Source organism: Antechinus flavipes, chromosome 4 (assembly GCF_016432865.1).
Source record: "Antechinus flavipes isolate AdamAnt ecotype Samford, QLD, Australia chromosome 4, AdamAnt_v2, whole genome shotgun sequence".
NCBI classification, from domain to species: domain Eukaryota; kingdom Metazoa; phylum Chordata; class Mammalia; order Dasyuromorphia; family Dasyuridae; genus Antechinus; species Antechinus flavipes.
In genome coordinates, this window is record NC_067401.1 from 262,297,339 (window position 1) to 262,324,431 (window position 27,093).

The following is a 27,093-nucleotide window of genomic DNA, read 5'->3' on the forward strand; positions in this document are numbered from 1 at the left end:
ATTTCTATCCACATGATTGTAAGCAGTCAATGATACACACACACACACACACACACACACACACACACACACACGTATTTCATTTCTAGCTGATGCAGTATCGCTGCTCTTCTCTTTAGGCAGGGAGGCGGTGGGCAGGCATTCATTCTAGAATAGGCTTGTTTGGACCAAGCCTCACTCATCAGTGGAATACAGAGAGTGCTTAATGATTTGATGCTGCTTTTTTTCCTATCTTGATCTTTTTGATTTTTGAACTTTTATTTCTCATTTAGTGGATTCCTTTTCTCTATCAAGTCCAAATCTTTCAAATCAGAACAACTCATTGCATCTCTGAGAAATACTGCTTCTTTTTCCATAGTTTTTTAAATATGTAGTATAAAACCAGATAATTATTATTATGGAAGGAATGATCATTTAAGATCATTTTCTTTAGCTTTTTATAGTTTCATGTAAGGGATATGAGAGGCACAAAAGTTCTACAGTTTCAACCCATACATACACACTATCATACTTAATTAAAAACATTTAAAAAAGAGAGAGACATCATGCTTACTATATTGCCATCAAATTACAGTTCAGTAAGGCAATGCCAAATTGCTCCTTTGCTAAAATGAAGCAATAGTTGCTTACTTACCTCCAAAAATCTTATGGAAGAAAATCACTAAGGCAGGGGTGTTGGCATCAGATTGCCTTCCCATTTTACAACATGCCTATGGGTCAAATGTCTCTGCAAGGTATCACCAATTACTCTAAGACAGCACTTTGTCTTTAAACTTGGGACAATGCATCTTTTCATCTAAAAGTGACATTTTAAATTTGCTTGAGATGAAATACAAGAACAAAACTATTCTCTAAGTTGTTTTGTTCTTACTGAGGTAACAACCTAATATGAAAATCAAGAAAATCTTGCATATAGCAGCCATTTTAACCCATGTCCTCTTTCTGTCGGGCTAGCCTTGACACAATAAACATGCATGCACTGTCATGGTTCACTGTATCTGCCTTAATGCTGAATTCTGCTGCTTATTCAAGTCACGGATGTCCTACGTTATTCAACAGGACTGTTGAACTGCATGTCCACCAGAAGAATAGGAAAATAAATGATGTAACAAATGCAGCAAATATAGGGAATAGGCATTCAGAACATATCAAGAAGCTAACACTCATGAATTATAAGTATTAATGTTCTCCCTCCCCCACAAAAAAAAAAAAAAAAGTCTTTCTGTGCATGACTTTCAAATCCAAGGTCCTAAGGAATCATGAAGTGCCTTGCCGCTTTTGTTGTTGACTTCTGATGACCTCTAATTGTTTTTTGCATTGCTGGTAGTATGTAGAAAGACTTTTGTTTTCATCTAAAAGCTTTTTATGTTCTTGTACCAGACGAGATGTATTTTGCTGGTCTTTTTCATCCTGGTCCAATTCTGCTACTAGTTCTTGCCTAAAAATGATACCACATAATAAAATAATGTTAATTATGATAGAAAAATTTATATAGTTTTTGCTGCTAACAGGTAGTTCAAGCAATTCAAACTTTAATTTTGGTCTATCATTATGTATGCCAAGAACACTGTTCAATTAATATAACCATAATGTATTGGGATGGAAAGTATCTCCTACATATTTTACCATTTCATAATTCTAAAATAACTACATAAATAACATAATCCTTTTTAAAATAACTTTTCTCCTACAATTAGATGATTTAGAGATGATAAAAGTGAGCCACAACAGGTAAAGACAGTAACAAAAATCAGAATATTATGTCTGATCAATCCTCTATCTCCAACCCCTATCATTCAAATTCTACTTTAACATTCATGCTATGATATCACCATCATATTTAGCTATATGCAGCTCATCCAAAGATTTAGATAAACCAGTTCCAGCTATTTAATTGAAATAGATGCTATCTAACATACAATTCCTTTCCTGTTTTAGAATATACTACTTTGCTGCAAACACCGGACATGCTCTGGATTATTACATGTAAGCCCTTTATAATAACACATTTGGATTATATTACTTGATTCTGTATGTATTTTGAGAAAAGGCCTAATCATAGACCTTAGCAGAGCTCTACCTAGAGAACTAGTTTTTATGACATCTTTTAAAATTGAGGAATTTTAGTGTTAACTTATAAAATTAATATTTCAGAACTGTGTTTTGGAAGAGGGGAAAATAATCATAATAAAATTCTCATGCAAAATAAATTTTTTAAAAAAGAATGTAAAATGAAAACATTAGGTATTTAGAACTAGTAAAATATTTTGCCTTCCTTGTTTAGGATGTTTTTCAATTTGTTTTCCCTTGAATGCAAAATTTCCTTATTTTAGTAACTTAAAAAGTATCAACAAAACTAGAAACATCAGCAATTTCATTATCTTAAATTAAAGTTTCTAGAATGGTTCATCTCATATCTAATCCCACTTTCAACTGGAAATACTTCCTTTAAATATTTTTTTCCTATAACAATTCTACCAGTCTAATATGCCATAGGTAATAAATATTTATTATATAATAATTTATTAAAATTCAGAGGCCCAAACCTCAAATTAACAAGTTACAAGCAACTAATAACAAATTACTTCATTTCATCACGATAGTATCCTTCAGTTTTCAATTTATGCCAAAATTGAGACAATGAACACTAATTCTGAGCATATTTCTTCATCTAGGATTTTTTTTTTAAGTGACTATCACCAGCACCAATTTGGTAATGAATAAACATGTATTTCCTGAGAGTGAAGTCAAAAGACTAAGAGGAATAGAATTGGAAAAATATCTAAAGTAAGAAAAGAAGTACAAAAGATAGACTATGCAAACTGAACCTGATTTGGGTTTAACAAGTATACTAGGGGCATATTGTAATTTCAGAATATGACTCTCCCATCTTGTTTTTATAAAAACATTTCTGTGAATGTTATACTTCTAAAATAACAGAATGAAGGAGAGTTACTGTAGTATAGCATATAGACAGATGATAGCTTTGGAGTGAGAATACTTGTGTTAAAAAAACTTGCCTTTAACTCATATTAGCTGTGTGACCTGGGGAAGTTATTTAATCTCTCAGTCCAACATGGAGCCAACAATACTTCTTTAAGAGGTCTAAACCAGATTAAAATATAATTTGGAAATATTTAACACAATAAATAAAAATATAATAGAACTTAGATAATATCAATTTATTATTTTCTAAGGCAATGTGTACCCTCAGGAATTTTTATGTATAATTCAGTGGCTTCTGTTTCTTTTGTGTTTGATAGCACTGCATTATGAAATTTTTTAAGACTATAAAGTCACAGTGCAGATACTGATCTGTATTAAAAGAAGTAATTTCTCCCCAGGAGTTTCTTATTACAATAAACTCACAAATTTAGTTCTAAAAATCATGACCTCATTCTAGTAATAATAATAAAATGCTAAGTTTGAGTGATTTGAAATAATTTATTTACAGAAGGAAACTTTTTTATGTGCTTCTTTCAGTTGCATTTTAACTTTAAAATTTGTAAGTACAGAGTTGTGAAAGCACTGGTACATTTCCCTCAATACTAAAACTGGTGTGTGTGTGTGTGTGTGTGTGTATCGTGAGTGTATATGCGCATGCGCGCACACATGCAAACCAAAGGCCTCATTTAGAGATAGAGTGACCCCTGCAAGTAGTCAGCAATATATTTAAACTCTGCAGTATGGCTATCAATGAGGGTTTGAGGTTAGGAACATTGCTATTGATTCTGAAGAACTGTGAGTCTTCATTTTTGCAAAAAATGTTAAACTAAACTTTTAACATATATCAAAAACATGTTAAAAATCTCTGCATGAAAATTGACAAGGTTGATAAAGAGTTTACTTACTTTCTCTGCAAGAGTAACGCTATTTCTGTCTGAACTTTCATATATTCTTGAGCCATTTTACAATGCTGTTCAAACACAGCCATGGATTCTTTGGAGTTTGGACAAGGTGCTAGTGGCTGAAAATAAATCAGACATGTTAAAACATAATCAAATGAAATCTCATTATCTAATCTAGCTAGTTGGACTGTGACTGTAATATATTTATCCAGTACCAGGTTGCACAAACCAGTAAGCTTTTAAAAATAAGTGCTAAACCATGTCCTGGAAAATCTCAGTGTACTCTTGCCAGGGTTAACTCAGAACTTAAATTTACACTTGCTGTTTTAACACTTTCTTTGTTACACAGAACCATGACTAAAGCTCTCTTAGCTAAGGGTATTAAATTTCAGGTTGCCAAATTACTTGTATTATACAAAAAGATGTTTATAGCTCACATAATCACATGCAGGGGCACCGAACCTTGTTATTATTTATATATTCAGCTACCATTAACATCAAAATGGGTTACAGAGTGTCAAATAATAAAATAACTCACATAACTTATGCTTTAATGTTCTGATCTTAAAGAATAAAAATGTTATGCTAAACAATTGTGAAAAAAGATTTAACAGTTCTTTCAAATGATTAATGAAATATAAGAACATATCAATCCAAACATTTCTCATCTGATTACCCAAATTAAAAAGTAATTTATTGTAACTTTATTCAAAAGCAAAAACAGGTCAATAATATAGTTGTCATTTCTAAAGAGAAATTCTTTTTAGTAAGAGTGTTGAGTTAAAGCTAAAGAATATTCAGCAAGGAAACATATTACCTGTAATTGGTGATCCAGTGTAAGATAGGCCATTGGGATGGAATTATCTGATCCATTGGTATCTAGAATTCAAGCATTCACATTAAAAAAAAAAATTGTGACAGAGATAATTACACAAAGAAACTGAGAAGCATGCTTTATTTTCCAATGAAATAATGTAATAATATCAAGAATTATCCAAAAAGATTATAAATAAAAAATTAAGTTATTATAGAATGGTCATTCTAGAATGTGATCTTTATAGAATAATAAATTGTTTATATAAATGTTTAGTAAAATGAGATGTAGATTTATCATATGTTTTTTCTTAAAATCATGCTCTGATACTCTAGCATTAAGTTAAATGGTCTGGATGGAACCATTTCACCTAAATGAAACAGAACTTGACACACTTCAAAAGATTCTCCCTTTTGGTAGAGACTTGACAACTGGATACTTTAAACTCTGGTACAAACAAGTCTTACCTAGTCAAATCTTTTTTCTTTTTCTTTTTCTTTTTTTTTTTTAATATCAGGTTTACTTAAATCTGTGTCTTACACAATGAACTAATCTATAGATTTGACTGCTTTAATCTTTTAGTCAATTCTGCTAAAACAGACAATGTACTGGAGAAAGTATGGTGGAGTGACATTATAACAGCATTTCCCATTTTTCTTCCTTACCTGCTATCAGAGAAAAAAATGATGAGCTGCTAACATTTTACTGGTAAGTACTTTCCAAGGAATGCTAGAAATGAAGCCAAGGCCAGGATAGCTGAGACATAATATTCAATCTACACAGATAGGTTGATGGCTCAGTACTCTTCTAATTTGCTGCTTCCTGCTATATTCCATCTTGTCTCCCTAGTATCTTTAGCTTTTTAGCTTTGACGAATCAGTTTATAGGTTTCACATGTAATCCACTTTTCAACTACCAAATTCAGACTAAATTGGGGGAAGAAGGAAAAGAGAAGGCTAGGAGAAGGGAAACTGAAGGAAAAGAAAGGCAATCTGTATTAGCTTAAATTTTTTAGAATCCTTGAAAAAAAAGACAATTAATTTATTTTATGCACATCCAGTCTATAGAAATGGGCTAACAAAGTATTACTGATTTGCAAAGGTCTCCAAGGAGGTTGCTTTAATAAAAAGATCTGAATAATTAAGCTATGTTTATAAAATGCTTGAGTACTTGAACCAAACAGTTGTTTTGAATATCTACTTAACATATTTAGCCCAGGCATGGGGAACTTGAGACCTAGAGCTCAGTTTCAACTGGCTGATTTGCCTTCCTGTTGGGCAAGAAGTATTTCAATTACGCCTACAGTTGTACAAGCAAAACATTTTTAGTTTTCAGTAATACAAGCAGCAGTCAGAATCAAATAGTAGTGTACCTGGGTAAAGAGTTGGCCTCAATGCCAGGAAGCTCTGAGTTCAAGTCCTACCTGTTAGTCTGGCTATGTGACCCTGGGCAAGTCACAGTATCTAATTCTCTGGAATAATGGTATCAAACTCAAACCAAAAATGGGTCCTTGCTGGTTACATATTGATTTAAGAAACCATAAATTAACATTGTTATGTCATCCCCTGATTACATTTTAATCTGATTTTAATAGCACTGGAAGCTTTATGGGCTTCATAAGCCAGTAAGTTTGTTACCTCTTCTCTGGGCAACTAAGCCTCTGAGCTCCCCATCAGCATTGATAGAGGCAGGTTTCCTCATTTGGGATCTCCATTACTACTGAAATCACAGTTTCAGTGCCTACTCTAAATAGTCACAATAATAGTTAAGTTATTCCATGAACGTGTTGGTCTCTACTGCTTACTACAGCAAGTGTAAATCCTCTGTCTGCCTTTCAAGCCTGTTCACATATCCAATTTAATTTGCTGTGGCTCTCCAACTGGTACTCTCTATTCTAGCCAGGCTCTCTTCCACAATCTTTTTCTTTATCTTTAATTTTATTATCTGCCTACCTCCAAGTCACTTTTTCAATTTTCTTATTGACCTCAGTAGTTATCTGATATGATAATCTTTATCTCCAACCCATCCATTGTCACGCTCAGGGACTTCAGTATTCATCCTTATGATCCTTCTAATCACATCACTTTTTAATCTTTTCAATATCAACAACCTTTTCCTACCTTATTTTGGTAACAACTGGTTTGATTAAATATGAGACCTCAACTCATTTAGGTGAATTACTTCCAAACCTTTCCTATTACCACAGTCACAATAAAATCTACTTCTTACCATGCTTTCTGGGATCCTTTTGTGACCTCTCAGTTCACTATTTCTACTTGGCTTTAATCCATCTGGCCTTGATAACAATCAGTCATTTTAATGTTTTAGTGGCCATAACCACAAAAATCACCTGCCAGGTTGATTTGAAAAACTTACTCTCTGAGTTAGCATCCTTATATAATTTTTCCCCTCTGTGTTTGCTTAGGGGCTTATGAACTTTACTGGAGAATTTAAAGTCTAGAAATCAGGCTGATTTAAAAATTTATTGGAACATAAACTTCAGTGGGAACCTTTTGTTGTATCTCCAGATTCCTTCTATCTTTGTCTGACTCTAGATACTGACCATTCAAAACCCTTTCCCTTTCTTTTGACTTTTCTTGCCTCCTGCACCCCAACTCCACTAAGTCTCCACCTTCCATATTTACAGCAGAAATCAAAACTGTTCAATGAGAATGCTGGAGCAAGCTTAAATAAACTTTGTCGCAATCCTCCATTCCCAAAACCGCAGACTCTTCACAGCCATTCTTTCCTGTGTTAACAGGATGAGCATCCTTCTTCCTCACTAATACTAATCCCTCAACCCACAAGTTGGATCCCATCATTTCCTGATTTTCAAGGATGAAGACCTTCCTTGAATCCTGTTCTCTCATTTCACTCAGACTCAAACCTTTGGGAGTACCTTATTTTGCTACTAATGCATTTGTTAAATCATGTTGTTTACTACAGCTCTCTAAACCTAACATCTCTTTCAGTACAGGAGTCTGCATATAGGAGGTACTTAAATGAAACCTATCAATTTTGTCTTTATGCTTTTGCTTAATTTCTTCTTAAATTTCTTAAATTTATGTCACAGGACTCTGTATACAGGAGGTTCTTAAATGAAACTTTTTATTTTTATGCTTTTACTTGATTTCTTCCTCTTCAGCTTTCAGTATCTCCTTTCTCTGACAATTCCTGTAACACTCAATGACTATGTCATAACATTAATACATGACTGTACATTGACAAACATGATTTGCCTTGGTCCCTCCAAAAACATTTTAACTGAATTGCCTAAGGGAGTAATGAACATATTTTTTTTCTTTATATCTCTTCATCTCTGTCTCAGAACTGTCTTTCACTCTTCTTTATTATCTTTTGTCTTTCTCAGTTTTTTCTTCCACTCCCTAAAGATCAATGTCCCTCAATTAAAAAAATAATAATAATATATAATAATATTAATAATAATAATAATAATTTAAAAATCTCCTCATCCTTATGACTTGCCATCCTGCTTATTACTTTTGGCTTGCAGTGTAAGCCCTGTTTTTATAAAGACAAACTTTAACATTATGACAATTACAAATTCCAACTTAGCATTCTGAATTCACAAGATTTTACAATATTTACTTAATGTTTGACAATGCTCTTGACCAAAAATAAGACTACTGCATTTATAAAATATCAATAAGATAATGACAATCCAGTTGATATTAGTGAAATTTAATTTCTTTTGGCCCAAGTCTGATTTTTGATTATCATCATTTCTGATAGTATAGGCAAGAGAACAGAGACAAAAAAAAAAAAAAAACCCAAATAATAAATAAATTTTGTCCAGCAGAATTCTAATACTTTATTATAAATTTATAATCTGCCACATGGTTGTCAAGCTGAGTGTTGGTTCAAGCTGGAAAGGGAGTCAAGGTTAAGTTGGATGTCAAAATTGGGACCAAAGATCAGTATTGCAGGACAAAGAATTTGTGAACTCTGGATAAGAACTGAAAATTGTATCCCCTACAATATAACAATGTAACAAAATTAATATAATTATTGTTACCTGCCACTGGAGGAGCTTCTGAAATTCAATTGTAATAAATGTTAAATTACATCATAGAACTTTGTGTGTGTTGAGAGATATTTTCTGGCATATAAAACAGGCATTTATTTTAAAAATTCTATTAAAATTTATCAGGCATTATATGCCAAATTCTACCCAGAACCTTAATTTGCCTGCTCCTAGGTCTAAATTCTTATGAGATATTCTGATAGTAAGGAGAAAGTTTTTTATCTGAGGTCTGAAGTAGAGTTAGAATTTGTAACCATTATGAAACCCATGCTTTCCAGTTTCTCTACCATTGCTGGAAGTTGAGGAAGCATCACTTTGCCACAGGTTGGTGATAAATTTGGCATATATAGTTAGCGGTAAATATATTGGACCATCTTGGGCTATATTCCGCTAGGAGAGAAGAAGCTGCCACTAAATTTAAACTAACTAAAACAAGTGAGCACACCCATTGCTAAATATAGTGCTATCCTACATGACACACATGGGAAGAGAAGTGGCCCAGTTCACTTTTAATTAAATTATAAACATGCTTAAGCGGGTCAAGTATCTTTTACCATAGATGGATAATGGTTTATTTCTCTAAAGATGAATGGGAATGTAATTGTGATTTACCAGCTCCCATTTATCACATACAAAATATGATCTCACATTAAATTTTTAAATGGTCTAAATTCTCTAAGACACTGAACTTCACAGATTTAGGGCTGGAAGGAACCTTAGAGGTCACATGGTTTAATCCTTTTATTTTAAAGGTGAGGAAAATGAAACTCAAAAAGGGGAAAGAAGTCTCCAGAGGTCATCCAGATATAAGAAAATGGCAGATGGAATTCCACTCCAAGTATTCTGACTCCCGAAACCAGTACCATCTCTAGTGCTACGCCACTAAGCTGTTTATTTCCATATTAGAAATGACACAGTTACAAATGTGCACCAAACTTCTGAAAACTGTACAGTACTCTAGTTAGGGATATTAATATTCTTATTATTGTTCTTCACTCAAGACAATGCTGATAATGATATTCCAGGACACTCCAAAATATATCTTCTTTGCCTTAAGTAATAGTTAGCTTAATTATGACTCTCATATGATTTCAGAGTTTTTTTTTTTAAATGAAGTTACTTCATCATTTTGGAGTCCAACATGACATATTAATTTTTATAGCCTATATTTGTGAATATGCTCACGGTGGGACAGGATTTCTATAAGCCTATAAGAGTATATTCTATTAGATATATCTTAAGTTGTACTAAAGTAGCTATCTACTTTAGGCTGGAGTCAGGATTCATGACCATGAAAGGAAATATCTTTTTTTGGTAGGATTATAATCATCATATTCTGAGCTAAAAGGTACCTGAAAAAAGCCAACACCCTCTCTTTACAAATAAGGAAAACAGGCTCAAGGATGTTAAAGAGATTTTTCCTGTAGTTACACAGTATCAAGTATCAGAGGCAGAATTTGAATGTAAGTCTTCTTGACTGCAACTTTAGCACTCTGTCCATGGCACTATTTAAATAAAGTATATAGCCTTGCAGGTAAGAGTCTGGATGATCTTTCTTCTTCTTCTTCTTTTTTTTTTTTCCTATACTATATTAGTTTAGCATATAAATTAGCTAATTAAGTGGTCCTGATTCTTTACTGCCATCAAGGAGAAGTGTGATGAGAAAGGAAAAACCACATATACATATTATCTGAATGATCTTTTTTACTGGAAACAAAATAAAAAAAACTAATTACTAAAAAAAAAAAAAACAAAAAACCCAACAACAACAACAAAAAAAACTACCCAACCACCACTCAATACTTCTTCCTCAAATTATATGCCTCTTATCAGGAAAAACAGCTAGACCTCAAAACAAGCCTGCGTTCACATTCAATTTTTCCACTGAATATTAATGAAGTATATAATCCCACTGGCTACTTTAACACTTTAAAAATTACCTTGCCTTTGAAAAGATTGTAACAATTGAGATGCATCTTTCTCCCTAAACTTTCCCTAACTCCTAACTTCCCTATTATTATAGAGGGCAACATCCTCCTCCTTCAGGCTCACAACTTAGAATCATTCTTAACTTATTATCTCTCAACCTCCCGCCATCCAATCTGTTGCTAAGGGCTGTTGGTTTCATCTTTGCAACATCTTTCAAATAAACTCCTTTGTCACTTCTGACACTGCCAACTAGATACAGGCCTTCATCATCACAAGCTTGGACTAGTGCAATAGCCTGTTAGTGAATCTGTTGATTTTGTTTCTTCCCTTTTTAATTCAGCTTCTGGGCAGCTACCAGAGTGACCTTTTCCTAAGTACAGATCCAATCATTTAATATCTCCTACTCAATAAATTCCCTTGGCACCCTATTGCTCCAGATCAAATACAAAAGGCTCTGTTTGGTATTGAAAGCCCTTTATAATCTAGACTCCTATCTTTCCAGTCTTCTTACACTTTATTCCCTCTATCATGTATTCTTTGATCCAATGTTACTGGCCTTCCTGCCATTTGATAATAAAGGCACTACAACTCTTGCCTCTGAACATTTTTTCTGGCTGACCCCCAATTCTGGAATGCTCTCCCTGATCATCTCTGCTTACTGGTTTCCTTTAAACCCAGCTTCTACAGAAAACCTTTCCCAATTCCTCTTAAACTTAATGCATTCCCTCTCTTACTTTCTATTTGTTTTGTTATAAATGTTTGTTTGTTAGACTGTAAATTCTCTGAATACAGGGACTGTCATTTGACTCTTTTTTGTATGCCTACTTCTTAGCAAAGTACTTGGCACAGAGTACACACTAAGTGACAAATATAAACGTAAAAGAGGGCCCTTATATAGACAATTAAAAATAAGTCACCTGTGGAATCATCAGGGGTCCAGGGATGGCTTCTTGTTGGCTTTTCAGAAGTTGGTCCTGAGGTAGTGATCATTCTGATACTAGGACTGGATGACCTACTACTCACCTGTATATGAAGAAATGAAAGATGAGGGGGGAAAAACAACAAACCATCATGACTCTGAAAAAAGGATACCACAACAATTCAATTTAAATTACTATTCAAAAAATATGATTGAATATTGAATTCTACAAAAGTGCTAAGAAAAATAAGATTTTTTTCTTTTGCTTGATGTGTGCAACTAAAATAGTTCAAAACAGAACAAAAAAGACTGCAGGTAGGTGAAATGAAAACAATATAACAATTTATGAGGTTTTTGGTCCAACACAAATATAATAGACTGGCATATCTAAAACAGAAAGGCATATTTTATCTCAACAATAAATGTGTGATGCATTAGCATGTTACAAATGGTTTACCTCAAGTTCACAGCAGTTTAGATTTAGGGCTGGAAGAGACCGTAAAGATCAACTAGTCAAACGCCCTTATTTTACAAATGAGAAGACTGAGCCCTGACAGGTTAACTAACTTGACCAAAATCACAAAGGTAATGAATGACAGAGCAAGTTTCAGAATCCAATAGCTCCTACTTCAATCTAAAGCTCTTTCCAGTGTACTCTGTTACCTTAAATTAATAAAACATAATAGCTTTAGTTATTTCTGGTAGCATCTTCTATTTGTTTCCCCTCTCTGGAAAAAATGTTCCTAACAAATCCAAGTCTAGGTATTCTGAAATAGATTCCACCAAGTCTTGCTTAGTTTTAATTAAAAGTCTTAGCGACTAATCAGGAATGTTGTATTGATTTTTCAATGCTTCTCTGCTTCTTTCTCCTTCCTTCTTTTTCTTTATGTCTATGATTATTAACTATTTTCATTGTTCTAGTGAAGTCTGGCAACTGCTCAAAAAGTATTAAGAATGAATCTAATTTACACTATAGAATTTATAAAAAGGAGAAAAAAAATAGGAATAAATATTTGTGACCCATGATAAATAAAAATGTATGAGATAGTAAGCTTAATTGAAACAAAGTGAAAAAATTTAAAGGAGGTTCAGAAAATATTCCAATGAAAATAAGTGAGTGGATGAAGATAGAGACTACTCTTAAAATATGATCAAACCTTGTTGTGTCCTGCTTTCTAGAGCCCCCAAGTTGGGGTGACAAAATGTACTATGCTTTCTAGAGTGTCCATGCCAAGGTGACAAAATGTACTGTGCTTTCTAGAACCCTCTCTCTCCCCATGAGGTGGTGGTTAAAAGATACCGTCTTAGTGACAGAGTGATGAGGCAAGACTCCTTGAGGATGGTTAAAACATGGAGTCCATTTATTACAAGTTCTTTCACTGTTATATACCCTAACACCCTTATATAATCAAAGCAATACTGCACATGTGCTAAGTATATACTGTACATGTGGGACCACAAGCAACTTGCTATTGTGTGTAGTCTGCCACCTGATATTACTGCTTCAATTACAGCACAGGTTGTCACTGGCCCCTGACTTCTCAGGAAAGCCAAGAGTCCTTAGGGGAGATGGGGAGCCGAACAAGACATTGTTAGCAGATTCTCTCTAGACTGAAGGGTCTTATACCTCACCCAGAGTTCCCCCACTATCTGTGGCCCTCTACAAAATCTAGTAAAGCTAATAATCCTACAATTCAACACTTAACCATTGTACTTCTGAAGTTTAAGTTCCTTTTGAAAATATATTGTCCTACTTAGGAATTTTTTTCAACTTCTCATTTGCCTCAGGTCCTCTCTCTTTCATATTATCCACACAGTTGTTCCTTAGACTTCCTTGCATCTATGAAACTAGGGAATGAAGCTGATATTTTTGTCACCAGTTACCAATTTTGTCTTTACTAATTTAAGACCACAGGAAAGGTTATGAAAAGTTAAACCCCAATCCATAAATCACCAAAATATTCTTTGTATATGAAAAGATACATTATTCAATTAATAACATCATGTTGATACAATGTGTTACATATAAAAGCTAACAGTAAACTTCGAATAAAACAAAACAAAACTCAGAATAACTTCCCATTTTAAAAGTGAAAGGCAAGTTTTATAAATTATAAACTTGACACTTATTTAATCTTTAATTTTTAAATCCAACTGGTTTGTGCTTAAATTTGAGTCATTTTTAAATGAAGCAAACAATTAAAAAAAAAGCACACACCCCACAGTAGTTTTCATAATATCATTACTTAAAATAAGCATTAAAAATAGTACAAAAAGGCTACAAAGCATCTAAAATATTTAAAAATGAGTACCTGACTAATATAGCAAATAATTTAATTTACCATTGGGAATGAAGGCGACAAGTATTTAATGGAGAACAGAAATACTACACAGCAGTTTAAGGGGGCAAAAAATACTAAACCAAATTTAAATTGTAGAAGTAATTAGCACGCCAGCTAATTTTTTTTCCAGTTACTTTGCCCAGGATCAAATCTCTACGTGTATAAAAAGAATTAGGAGTTATTTTAAGGATATAGATGATGACTTTTGATTTTTATGTCTCACTTTTAAAACTGGAGATATATTTCTCAAGTTACTAAATTTTTCCCAGTGCTACCATTTAGGTTGATCCAAGTAGCTTGGCCATTTGTTACCTATGCAACCTTGGAAAATTCATTTAACATCTCTAAATCTCAATTTCCTCATCTTTAAAACAGAATGATTTCAACAATATATAAATATATGAAATATAAATATAATAATAATAGCTATTATTTATATAGTACCTACTATTTGCCAGGTATGCTAAGTGTTTTATAAACTATCTCATTTGATCCTGTGGATTCCAGAGATAGTTACTATTTATTTAGTGGCCTCTAAATTAGGTTAAGATGACCTCTGAGTTTTCTTTCAATTGTAATTCTCTGAATCTAGAAAAACTCTTGAGTTATCTCCTATGATGTAGAAGTATACAAGTAAAAAACAAAAACAAACCCATGAAATATTGATTTACTGGGTTATTCAACAAATGACTGCTTAATAAACCTTCCAACCACATATAATGTGGTTAGGGAAGTGAGGGAGACAATAGTTTTTTTTTTCCTTTTCTTAAAGCAATTGGGGTTAAGTGACTTGCCCAGGGACACACAGCTAGGAAGTGTTAAGTATGTGAGGCCAGATTTGAATTCAGGTGGTCCTGATTTCAGGGCTGGTGGTCTATCCATTGTGCCACCTCGCTGACCCGAGAACAATAGTTTTACTACAAGTTAACCAAACAGTAAAATTTAGGGATTGGAATGACATGGCCATATTTTCTCCATCTTGTGGGAAAAACAACACAGATTATTTGTATAAATTTACACATTATAACTAAAACATTCTATGTCTTCAAGGAAGAGTTTTCTTCACCAATGCAGGTCTACCCCTCTTTGCAATTTAGTGCTGGGAAAGTTGTCTGTGGACCCTGGGCCTTAAAGAACTTACCAGGGCCAAAGAACCTTTAAGTGTCAGAAGTGAAATTATTAACCCAAAGGTTTAAGCTCAAAAGTAATCCTGATTTTATTGTACAACTTCTGAGAAATATGAAACTATTCTTAATGTAATCTTCTTATTTTTCAGTAGAAAGGAGCAATGTTTTTAGAAAAGATATAGTGATTTTTTTTTAAAAACCAAATTATTTGGACCAATTACAGTTGTATTTAGTTTAAGAATGTTAGAAACCTTAATATTGCTCTCATCTCTTTCTGCATGTAGTTTTAACTATAAAAACAATAAACCACAGAATAGAAATATTCAAGGGCAGATAGGTATGCAATGGATTGAGAGTTGGGCCCGGAGTCAGGAAGATTCATCTTCCTGAATTAAAATCTGGCCTCAGACACTTACCTGCTGTGTGACTCTAAGAAAGTCACTTAACCCTGTTTGCCTCAGTTTCCTTATCTGTAAAATGAACTGAAGAGGGAATAACAAACCACTCCAGTATCTTTGCCAAGAAAACTCTATACAGGGTTATGAAAAGTTAGGACTGAAAATGATCAGAGAATTATTCGTTTATAACAAAAATTGATCCATGTCCCCTATTTATACAGTGCATCTTATGCCTCTTAGCATAACAAGAAAATCCTAAAATGTAGATATTGTCCTTAGTGACATACATCAATAAAATCTAATGCTCTTTAAATGCTATCTGGGACATTGATCTAAATGAATCAAATGAGCAATAAATATTTATTAATCATCTACTATATGTTAGATCCTCTGCTAGTTGCTGAAGATACAAAAATAATAAAGAGAAAATGAAGTACATATCTAAATATATAAAGACTAAATACAGAGCATATTCTGTGCTCTCTTTCCCACAGTAAAATTGCCTTGTACAAACCTTAAAACAGCCCAATTTGGTCCAGATGTATATACTTGGACAAATTTGGCATGTACAGTTTATATCACAAAATAGTGCATTAAAGAGAGTGGTAAAATTGGAGTTGACTATGGGAGATAAGGGGGTAAGGGAAGAGCTTTCTGGAACAGCTGCTCAACAAGAAAAGGGGAAAAAAACAAACAAACCCATGAGGTTACAGGTCCAAGGAGCAAGACACAAAGGATGAACTTGATAGTTTGATAGGTTATGTTATTTATAATAGATCTTCTATGATTCCAACTTAATTCTCTTCTATCTTTTTCTTTTCCTTCACTGTAAAAGATAGGTGGTTCACTTGACATTCCATAGAAAGCCAGAATCATTAGTTTTCCAAGCTTACCTAAAGAATAAGAAGGACTATACAAGATGTGATAAGACTTAGAATTTCTCTCCTAATGTAGGATAAGTTGCTTGACTGGTTGTCTGGCAATAAGAATAAAACCACTGAACAAATAACTTTCATTTTCATTGAAAAAATGGATTCCTAGAAAATCATATCACCATTCTAGAAAAGATGTGAAGGTTATAACTTTGTATTTCCCAAAGTAACATTTACTACTTAAAAAAATAAACAGCAGTTGTTTATGACCTTTGTCTAGAATAAATTGGTTTTCTGTAAATTTATAGCTGCTGGAAGATCACATCTATGTCTCAAATACAACGTTATATTTTTCTTATTAAGAGGCTAATAATAATGTTTATTTCCATTGTGAATGCAATTTCAAAGCTCAAAAAGATTATTCTTAGGTTTACAGAAAACAATTCCCAGTATAGTCACTGATGGAGATGATTACAAAAGATGAGCTAAGCTTATTTGGTCCATGATGCAACTATCACTGTGGAAAGAAGTCGAAATTGTTAATGGGACCAGCCCAGAAAAAACTAGATACTTGTCAGAAAACAGAGTTCTGATGGATATTAAAAGAGAAATAGGGATATTTTACTTATCTTCTACCTGTTTTCTGATTACTTTATTTACATTATTTTCATCTCTTTAACCAGATTATATATCATACATGTACTTCTTTACCTAATACCTAAAAACATTACCATTATCTATAATGCCAAGCTTGTAAGTGTTCAATACATAACTACTGAATTAATTTAAAATAACACAAACTATTGTAAACACTAAACTCTTTATGTATTTGCTGAGGATAAGAGTTTTTAATATCTCTTATTCCACACTTAAGACTTAGTGAGATAACTAGTTTTCAGGAAGGGAAATATAGGTTGCATAAAAATAGTTTACTTAAAGTCATACCTCATGTTACTGGCTAAACTAGAACTAGAATCTGATTGGTTTCTTTCTCTACACCAGAGCTCCTTAAACTTTTTCCACTTGTGGTCCCTTTCTGTCTCAGAAATTTTTATGCAATCCCTGATAGACAGGTGTATAAAACAGGTAAACAAACAAAACATTTACTGAAAATAAATCATAGAGAAATTTATTTTAAAATAATCCTTTGGCATACATGTAATTTTACCATTTATTAACAATATAAACAAATTTGGATACTAATGAAATGGATGTGCTTATTTATTTTTACATAAAGAATTAAATCTTGGTGGAATGTATATATTTTATCGTTGCCAAATTTTTTGTGACTTCCACATTCAGTTATGTGATCCCATATTGAGTCGTGACCTATAGTTTAAGAAGCTTCGCTCTAGATAATATTTCCATATTCCATTTCTGGTATCATAGAAAGACAGTATTAGTTATTCCAACACCTACTAAAAGTCTTACATATAACTGTTAAATAAATATTTGCTCAATTAATAGCATTACTATGTCAAACTAATTATTATATCCTCCTTTGATAATCATATAGAACCATCTTTTTCTCTCTGTTCTATGAAAAAGTGAACTAGGAATTCCAACACTAAATCCTTTATTGCTAATTATTAAGAGCTATTAGTTCTACCAAGCTATATTGTGAAGACAATACTTTTCTTAAGGAATAAAACTGTAATTCTGTGGATGTGGTGATACCGTTTAGCTTTTCTGACATTTCAAACCACATATAATTTGGTAGACATAAGTTCCAGAGAGTTATCTGAAGCTTAGACTTGTGCATCCTTTCACAGCTAGCAAGTATCAGAGATAGGTTTTTAATCTGGGTTTTTCCGACTTCTTGTCCAGCAAATATATCTACTATTTCAGAATGCCTATATATTATGTACATAAGGATCAAGAATATTTTTCTTGAATCTTGTTTGACATAAAATTATGCAGAGGAAAGGATGTTAGTGCTTGCATTTCAAAATGGACAGCCAATAGCTAAAGAATATGTAAGAGTAAGTCTGCTTACAAAAAAGTAGGCCAGGTAAACTAGAAGCTATGGGATTTCTACAACCTACTTTATACAGCTGATCTTGACAGAAAAAAACCGAATTTTTTGAGTAGTTTATGACAATTAGACAGATTAGACTTTCTACTCTATATATTCTGTTTGGATATATTATGCTTTCATACATGAAGGCATTACAAATCAAGAAATGAAAAAGCAATCATAAATTTCACTAAGAAAGAACACACTAGTGGGAAAAGTAATAAGGCTAACAGAAGAGCTAGTGCTCTAATTCAAGGTAATACCATTTCTCTTTAGTGTAAAGAAAGGAATTATAAACCCTTGTGCAATGAATGAAAGGAAGCACCACATTCTTAGTATAAGAAGTAACTGTTGGCTAGGAGGAGGATCATAATTGGGATATCAATGACAGTAGTAAAGAAAGTTTCAAAGCATGAGATCATCAAGTCTCTAGGAAGTGGAGCATATGCCAGATGTCCAACTATTTGCTACTAATTGTGAGTAATTAACAAATATGGTGTCTGAGATGGGAGAATAGGAGAAAGTTGAAAACTCAGATTCATCATAAAATAAAACATTAACAATGAACAAGATGACTAAGTAGGTGGAAAAAATTTTAAAATTTATCAAAAATATGAAAAAAACCCACATTATAAATATTTTGGGCAATCTTGTTATCACAGTCCTTATCAAAAATAAGTAATATTTTTTTCAGTGAGAAGAGCAAAAACCTTGGAATCTTTAATATTTTAGATTCAGTCTTCAAAATCTTCTAGTTTTAAATTGGAGGCTGAGTATTTTTGCTACTCAAATATCCTAAGGGGGTTATTGTAAAGCTTTGAGGTTTTCATTAATGAATGTAAGGAACCTTCACCATTTAAAGTACATTATAAAAATCAAAAAATGGTAATGAATTACCATCTTAGAATAAAAGGCACTAAAATGTTTTATAATAAATGCCTACATCATAATTGGTATCTAATATCTAAGAATACATAAATTAGAATTATAAAATGGAATTTTTAATAATTCTGATGTATTTTATACAAATACCACCAGCCTAATTAAAACAACAAAAAATTAAAAAGCTATTATATTTATATAAAGTTATATAAATAACTTATATTTACATAGAATATGATATAAAATTATATGTGGAGTAAATTAACACAAATAAGGGGAAAAGTCAATAATTTAGAGCCATTCATATATACACTAAGTTAACACCTAATATATAATGAAGCTGCTTCAAATAATTGGAGCCTTTATTTTAGTTGAGATTTCAATACTGACATATGATAAACAATACAACTTCCTGGGTCAGCAAGGAAAGCATAGTGATAAAGTATTAACAGAAGATAAGAAAAGATGAATTAATGAAAGTTCATTAATAATATTAATGTATATAAATTATAACCTGGATAAAGACATTTATAGAATGCTTACTTTTTAAAGTAATATTTTTAGGATTATATCTATATATCTATGTGGATAAAATTTTGACAAATGAAGCCATATTAGATACGGTAGAATCCTCCAGGCATGCCAATGATTTCCTGGGAATGTCACAGCCTGTTTGAGCTATAAGATAGGAATAGTATCATTGGTTCATCTTACAGAGTAAAAGTGAATTTATTAAATTACTATGATATGTTTTTATCAAGATTGTGAATGAAACTCCTCTACTAGCTGATATAAAATACCAAAAACATACTTCAAATACATAGCTTCATTTATTTTATTTTCAAATAAATTAAGCTGTATTTTCTTTTCTGTGTTTACTTGGACTTTATCTGTTTTCATAAGATAGTCTTCAAGTCAAATTATGCTGCAACTATAGCTTTTTTCTATGCATTCTAATTCTATTGATCACAGTTTCACATCAAAGAACTTATCTGAATTCGCAACACAAATTATGCAAAATTTATTAGAAAATAACTTGCAATCTTCTCCCATGTATTATTTTTCAAAGAGAGAGAACTTAAGAATTGTCTTACCTGACTAGGTTCTGTTCCAGTAACACTCAAGTCTTGAATGGATCTACGTCGTGGCTGTCCGTTGCCTGCTAAAAAAGAAAAAAAATAAAACACTCACATCTATTTTGAAATTTAAAAAAATACAGCAGAAGATGGACTTTAGATAAATCTAAAGAGAAAAACAAAGTGTGGGAAAAAAAAGTATGACAGTTTGGGTGCAGAGGAAGAAAAGGGGGGAGAGAGAGAAAGAAAAGGAAAGGAGAAGAGACAGCTGCAATATTTTAACTCAAAAAATGCTGGCCTGCAACAGAAAATATACCCTAATACAATAACCACTCCTACCACATGAATAGCTGCTACTCTCTCTTCCACCATCTTCTGTCATGTGTTTAAATAGGATTAATGCTTGGGGGCTGGGGCTGATGACGGCATCTATTTCAAGGGCCTTACGTTATGCAAGAGAGCTAAGCATGCTGTAAGACACTACTAGCTTTAACCTGTAGGCTTTTTTGTTGTTTTTTTTCCCTAAGTCCCACTATCTTTAGGCTCATTTTGCTTGCTTACATTAAGAAGTATCAAAAACCATATTTAATTCAGTATTAGTGTTTATCAGAATTCAGAACATTGTACCCACTAGGTATATAATAAATTTGTTAAACTGAATCTAACATTTTAACTGTCTAATTAGGAATATAAACTTCTCATTTTCCTATATGGTCAAACGACTATCTTTCCTTTCCCTATCAAATAAAAATCTTCTTGTTTTTGTTAACAGGCTTTGATTTTTAAAATTATACAAACAAAAAAAAAATCTTATCAGTTGATGAAAGTAAAGCAAATTGTTAAAACTGAATGAATTAAGTAATAATTTTACTGGGTACTTTTGTTTTAGGAATAGAATTGTTTATATAGTACCTCCTAAGATGAGAGATCAGCTGTCCAAAAGGAAACACCAAAATGCTCTGAGTAACAGCTGACACAATGCTCTACATTCTTTTGACTTTGAAAGTTGCATTACGTAACTTTCCCTACTAGCGGGTAGCATTCAGAAACATTCATTCTAGCACTTGTAACCCTATGAGCACATACCATTCATACTCAGTATTTCGTAACCTACACATCACATTGATCTCCCAACTTTGCCTCTAATTGGTGGCATAATTCAATATGCTTACTGCTCTTAGCACCACAAAGTACAAATTTAAGTGAATCTTTAAAAATAACAATATTTTGTGCATAAATATATTTAATTAAAATAACAACTCAAATTCGAGTGTCATGAAGCTGAATTCTTACCTATATTCTTAAGAGAATTATCTTTATATTTATCTGCATTTTCATTCATTCATTCTCAAAGCATTCATTCTTTTTAATGTAAAAAAAAACTAGTCCTAAAAAAAGTATTTCATAATAAAATTTAGTATGCAATAGAATTAATGATAATCCTGTAAATTCAATGTTTCTGGACAACATGAATGATATCCATGACTAAAAACAATTTTGGACACATTTAATTCAATAACCCAATTCTAAAATTAGCTTGGATAAAACAGATCCATAAAAGTGCCTGGGATTCTCATTTCACACAGCAAAATTTAAGGAACCTGGTATATGTTTCTTGAACCATTAGACCATCATTGCAATAAAAACAAAACCAAAATAAAATATTTAGATTGGGGTGGGAAGAAATAGGGAGTCAAAACTTTTAAGGGACTAGGGAAAAGCAGAACCGAGAGTCAAAGAGTAAATGCCTTTAAATGAGGAATTTTCAAGCTAGTAGGAAGAGCCAAAGCAAGCAGTACTGGGTGATGCATTTCAATTAGCATAACCATGGCAGAAACCATCTGGCAAATAGTTCACACAAAGCAAAAAAGGATTGCAATCAACAAATACTTGTTGCTCCAATATTAAGCTTTAAGCCACAATTTGGAAATATGAATATAAAATAATCCATCTCCTGTTATCTCAAATGAAAATTACTAGGTCTGCTTCTAGAAAATTTTGATTGATTCTAATTTTTTTTTTTTTTTTTACCCTATAGAGTACTAATTTGGCGTCTCACTAATTTTACATTTTTATATAGGCACATACATTACACATGGTACTGTAAAATAATAAGCAGAAACCTAGTGAAATGAGATAGATGGGTTCCTGATCAACTAAGTGATAATAGGAATACCATGGCTAGTTTCAAAGTCACAAATGAACAGAACTTTCTAGTTAATCACAAGGAACCAAGAATATAGGCCAAGCATATAGTCTGAAATGAAAGAGAAAATATTTTCATGAACTATCTGTCTTACATCACTAAATCCAATTCTTTGGGCAGTAACATCATTATCAGCTGACTTATCTTTGGGCCTATTGAAAATGAACAAGCATATACATGGACCACTGAAATCCTTGGTCTAGGAATTGGAACCAGCAGTTTCTGAAAAATTGCTGATTCATATTCCTTACACTCTTGGCTCAGTAAAGCCTCATTTCCCTACCTTTCAGAGAGATCATTTTTAACTCTTCCCAAAAAATTTTCTCTCCACTCTTCCTCTTCGCCCCTCATACTACATACTTTTCTTCCAAATGACTTTCTCTTCCCCGGAACCCCTCCCTAACCTGCTTTGATATATGGGATATTATTCATTCTTGATAATGCATTCTCAACTTTGACTTCAAATTTCTGCTTTGTGATGAGACTTTCAGGATAACTTTCTTCACATACTACTTGCAGCTTTATTGCTTTATTACATAATTTGCTTTTCAAAATTAGTTAAATTTGTGTGCATCTTCAGATTGCCATTTGATGCTTAGGCAGTTTTATCTATAAATGTTGCAGAAAAAAGTAACTTTTTATTAGTGGAATATATCACTTTGAACCTTTGCTTTCTAATGAACTCTAGAAAAGACTGATAATATTTTAACTGTAAAGCACTTAGCACAGTGCTTGCACACAGTAGGGATTGAACTCAGTAAATTCTTGTTTTCTTCTTCAAAACTCCTCTGTGGCATGTTATCTTTCCAGGGGTCCAGTTAAGAATAATACCACCAAGCTGTCCTTTACCTTGTGTTCAAACTGTACTAAAACTCCTAGGAAGCAGAAAGTATGAAAATAAAATAAAGCTTACTTTTTATCTTATAGGAACCCTTTTAGATGACTTTCTAGTTCCTTTCTAGCATTAGAGATATTTTATACAGAATTTTCTATTAAGTAGTTTATAAACTCATCCCAAATTTCATCTTAAAAATATCACCATTCCCTCCCCCCCACACCTTATATATATATATCAGCAGTATTTTCGGAATTTTTATATTTTTCTATTAGCATTTTGTTTACAAAATATTCCTTAAATGACAGGGCATTTGACTCCATCTCCAATTAACACCAAAAAAAGAGATATTAATGATTATAGGATTCTTCTTTATCCCAAAGAAACCTGAATATCATTTAAAAAAAATCAGAAAAAGTCTTTTTGTTGCATCAGGTTTTTCAATTTAAAGAGGATGAAAGCATGTACCTTTGGTTGCTATGGAATTTAATTTTTAAAATGTAAAAACATACATTGCACTCTTACTAAGTTCTAAAAGTATTTTTCCACGCATAAAGACAGTTATAGTTTAAAAAACCTCTTCAAACTCCTAGAAAGCTATGCTTTAAAAAAATAACAGGAAGTGGTTAGGTAAACACCTTACAAAAAGGTTCTTGTATCACTCTGACTAAAATTTGTAATTTATTTTATTATTTCTCTGAGAACAAGATATTGAGCATGTTACCCATTAGAACATTAAATCACTTTAGTATTTTTACTCAATTATTTTAAACTCAGAAATTACAAAAGAGGTGGCAAAGTGTTGCTATAGCACTTTTTTTATTTTTAAAATGAAGCACTTAAAAGCCTTCTATCTATACACTTAGTGGAGAATTACCAAGTGCTTATAAAAAGTTTTTGGGAGTAAAAGAGAAAAATTGTCTTAGATTAAGTTAATAACTCAACTCTAAGTTATGAATGTCAGGATCTTATAATAGCATTAACAGAATTATTTAAATATAAAATTCCCTGTAAAAGTGACTACATTTTACAATGACAGAAATCAATCTGAATATAAACTCTGGGCAATTAATATTATTACTAGAGTAGTATGGATAGTTGAAAACGCCTGCATCTTAAACCAATCTTTTAGAGATAACTGGCTCTGTTTAAAAAAGAAAAAACAAAAAAACAAAACCAAAACATTTTTTCTTCTACAATTTCAAAATGTTTATAAATTTCTGGTTAGTTTTTGTTAAGAGAGAACCAGTACTACATGATTCAAGACAGGGCTAAAAACCTGGCTAAGCCTATGCCTGTCTAGAACATAAGAAACCACGAAAGACATTCTGAGTTTTTCAATGGTTAAGCTGTATTACTGTTCATTACTATCTACCTGGACAAAATTTCTGCCTTTAATATATACGTTTTTAACTGGTTAGCTTCCTGTTGATTGTGGACTGATACCCTAGTCTTCCAAAATCCTTAAATTCTTTACTTTATAAAATCATAAAGCATTCAATTCCTTGCTCTTGCATCACTCCCATTCTCTCCCCAACGTTACATAATACAAGTATCATAATGAATCACTTCTTACTGTGACTGATATGTTGTTTCAAAACATAATCTCTACTTCATTATTAACATTTTCAACCAAGGCAAGAAAAAATATTTTTACAAGCCATTTCCCAATTGATAAATGGTCAAAGGATATGAACAGAAAATTTTCAGATAAAGAAATTAAAGTCATTTCTAGTCATGAAAAAATGCTCAAAATCACTATTGACTAGAGAAATAACAAATTAATGCAACTTTGGTCTACTACTTCACAGCTCTCAGATTGGCTAAGATAACAGGAAAAGATAATGATAAACGTTGGAAGGGATATGTAAAAAATGGGATACTGATACATTTTTGGTAGAGTTGTGAACTGATCCAATCACTCTGGAGAGCAACTTGGAACTATACCCAAAGGATTATAAATCTGTGTCATACCCCTTGATCCAGCAGTATCTCTACTAGGTATCCTGAAAAGATCATAAAAAAGGGAAAAGAACCCACATGTAACAGCCCTCTTTTGTAATAGCAAGGAACTGGAAACTGAGCGGAAGGTCATCATTTGGGGAATGCTTGAATAAAATTACGGGAATATTATTGTCCTATAAGAAATGATGAGCAGGCTGATTTCAGAAAGGTTGGAGAGACTTATATGAATTCAAACTAAGCAAAGTGAGTAGAACCAAGAGAATATCATACCCAGAAACAAGATTATATGATGATCAATTGTGAGGAACTTGGCTCTTTTCAAAACGGAGGTAATTCAAAGCAATCCAACAGATTTGTGAAGGAAAGAGCTAGCCGCATTTAGAAAGAAAACTATGGAGACTAAATGTGGATCAAAGCATAGTATTTTCACCTTCTTTTGGTGGTATGGTGTTTATTTGTTTTATTTCCTTTCTTGTGCCCCCCCTCCCCCCGCTTTGATCTGATTTTTCTTGCATAGCATGATGAATATGGAAATATATTTAAAAGAATGGCACATGCTTAGCCCATAGTGGACAGTTTGCTGCCTAAAGGAAAAAAAAAAATTAGGAACACAAGGTTTTGCAAAGGCGAATGGTGAAAATTATCTTTGCATATATTTGGAAAAGTAAAAAAAAAAATTTTTTTAAATAAAAGAAAAAAAGTACTGTTGTTCAGAAAAGAATATTTGGCATAGGCAACCAAAGAGTTGTAAAAAAAGAAATGGAAAATGGCATACAAATCAGAAGATAATTGAATAAACAAAGATTTCCAAAATACTTTGACTTAAGAGATGGAAATTACATTTTTAAGTCTGTAAGTTTTGAAGCTGGAAAACACTTAAAGGGCATCAGACTTTGTTGATCCTTAACTTGGGGTATATAGAGTCTTTAGAACTAGCATCTTTGGTGTGAGGGCTTGCCAATCCCTGTTCAGGGATATTTATGGTATCTACCTGATTTACTGAATTAAAGGCTAATGATATATCAATAAATACTACAGCTCTAGATTGCTTTTGTTTTCTGAATGGAATAGGGTATTCAATAGAATAGTTATAAAATAATTTTGTCTTTATTCTGTTGCTATTTTAGCTATTATTTTGGGAAAAAGTACTTTGTAAGAGAAAATGAAAATTTTAAAAGGATGGACTAATTTGGAGGTAATAAACAATTTCCTCTTATAATACAGACGGGGCAGAATAATATTTTGTACATATTTTTGTATAAAGACAAACACAACTAAAATTAGACTGGAAACAAAAAACTGGGACAAAACTTTTGCAGCTAGTTGTGCTTATGAGGGTCTCATTTTCAACACATAATTTCCTAAATAGTAAATAGTTAAATGATATTAACTTAGTTTTCTAAGAAAGAAATCCAAATTATCAATAGCCACATTAAAAAAAAATTTAACAGGTCACTAGTAAAGCAAACCTTAGTTTATACCTCCCATTCATTAGATTGATAAAATTTACCAAAAAAGGGGAAAGTAAATATTAGAGAGAAACCAAGAATGTTAATATATGCTTGTGAAATTATAAATTGGTATAGCAATTTTAGAAAGCAAGTTGGAACTAAGTTTATAGATTTGCTAAATTGTGCATAAATTCTGATCCAGTGATACCATTAGTAGCCCTATAAGCTTAAAAGGTCAAAGAAAAACAACATAGTATTTATGCAATAAAGTATGACCAAACGAAGAGTATGACCAATGGTTATGCAATACTATTGGGCCAAAAGAAAAGAGAAAGGGAATAGCTTCAGAGGGATTTGGAAAGATTTG

General features: G+C 32.4%; 1 protein-coding gene across 2 annotated transcripts in view; it reads right to left on the minus strand.

Annotated features, from left to right (window-relative positions):
• Positions 1–560: 560 nt before the first annotated feature.
• Positions 561–27,093, minus strand: part of MAP3K7 (mitogen-activated protein kinase kinase kinase 7) — a 77,598-nt gene continuing 51,065 nt past the window's right edge. For both annotated transcript variants that reach the window (XM_051997405.1, XM_051997404.1), the window contains 5 exons: positions 20,288–20,355; positions 11,554–11,659; positions 4,666–4,727; positions 3,852–3,967; positions 561–1,438 (listed from right to left, as the gene is read on the minus strand). In XM_051997405.1, coding sequence (XP_051853365.1) covers positions 1,258–1,438; positions 3,852–3,967; positions 4,666–4,727; positions 11,554–11,659; positions 20,288–20,355 — 533 coding nt within the window. In that variant the 3' untranslated portion in view covers positions 561–1,257. The remainder of the gene's footprint in view (positions 1,439–3,851; positions 3,968–4,665; positions 4,728–11,553; positions 11,660–20,287; positions 20,356–27,093) is intronic.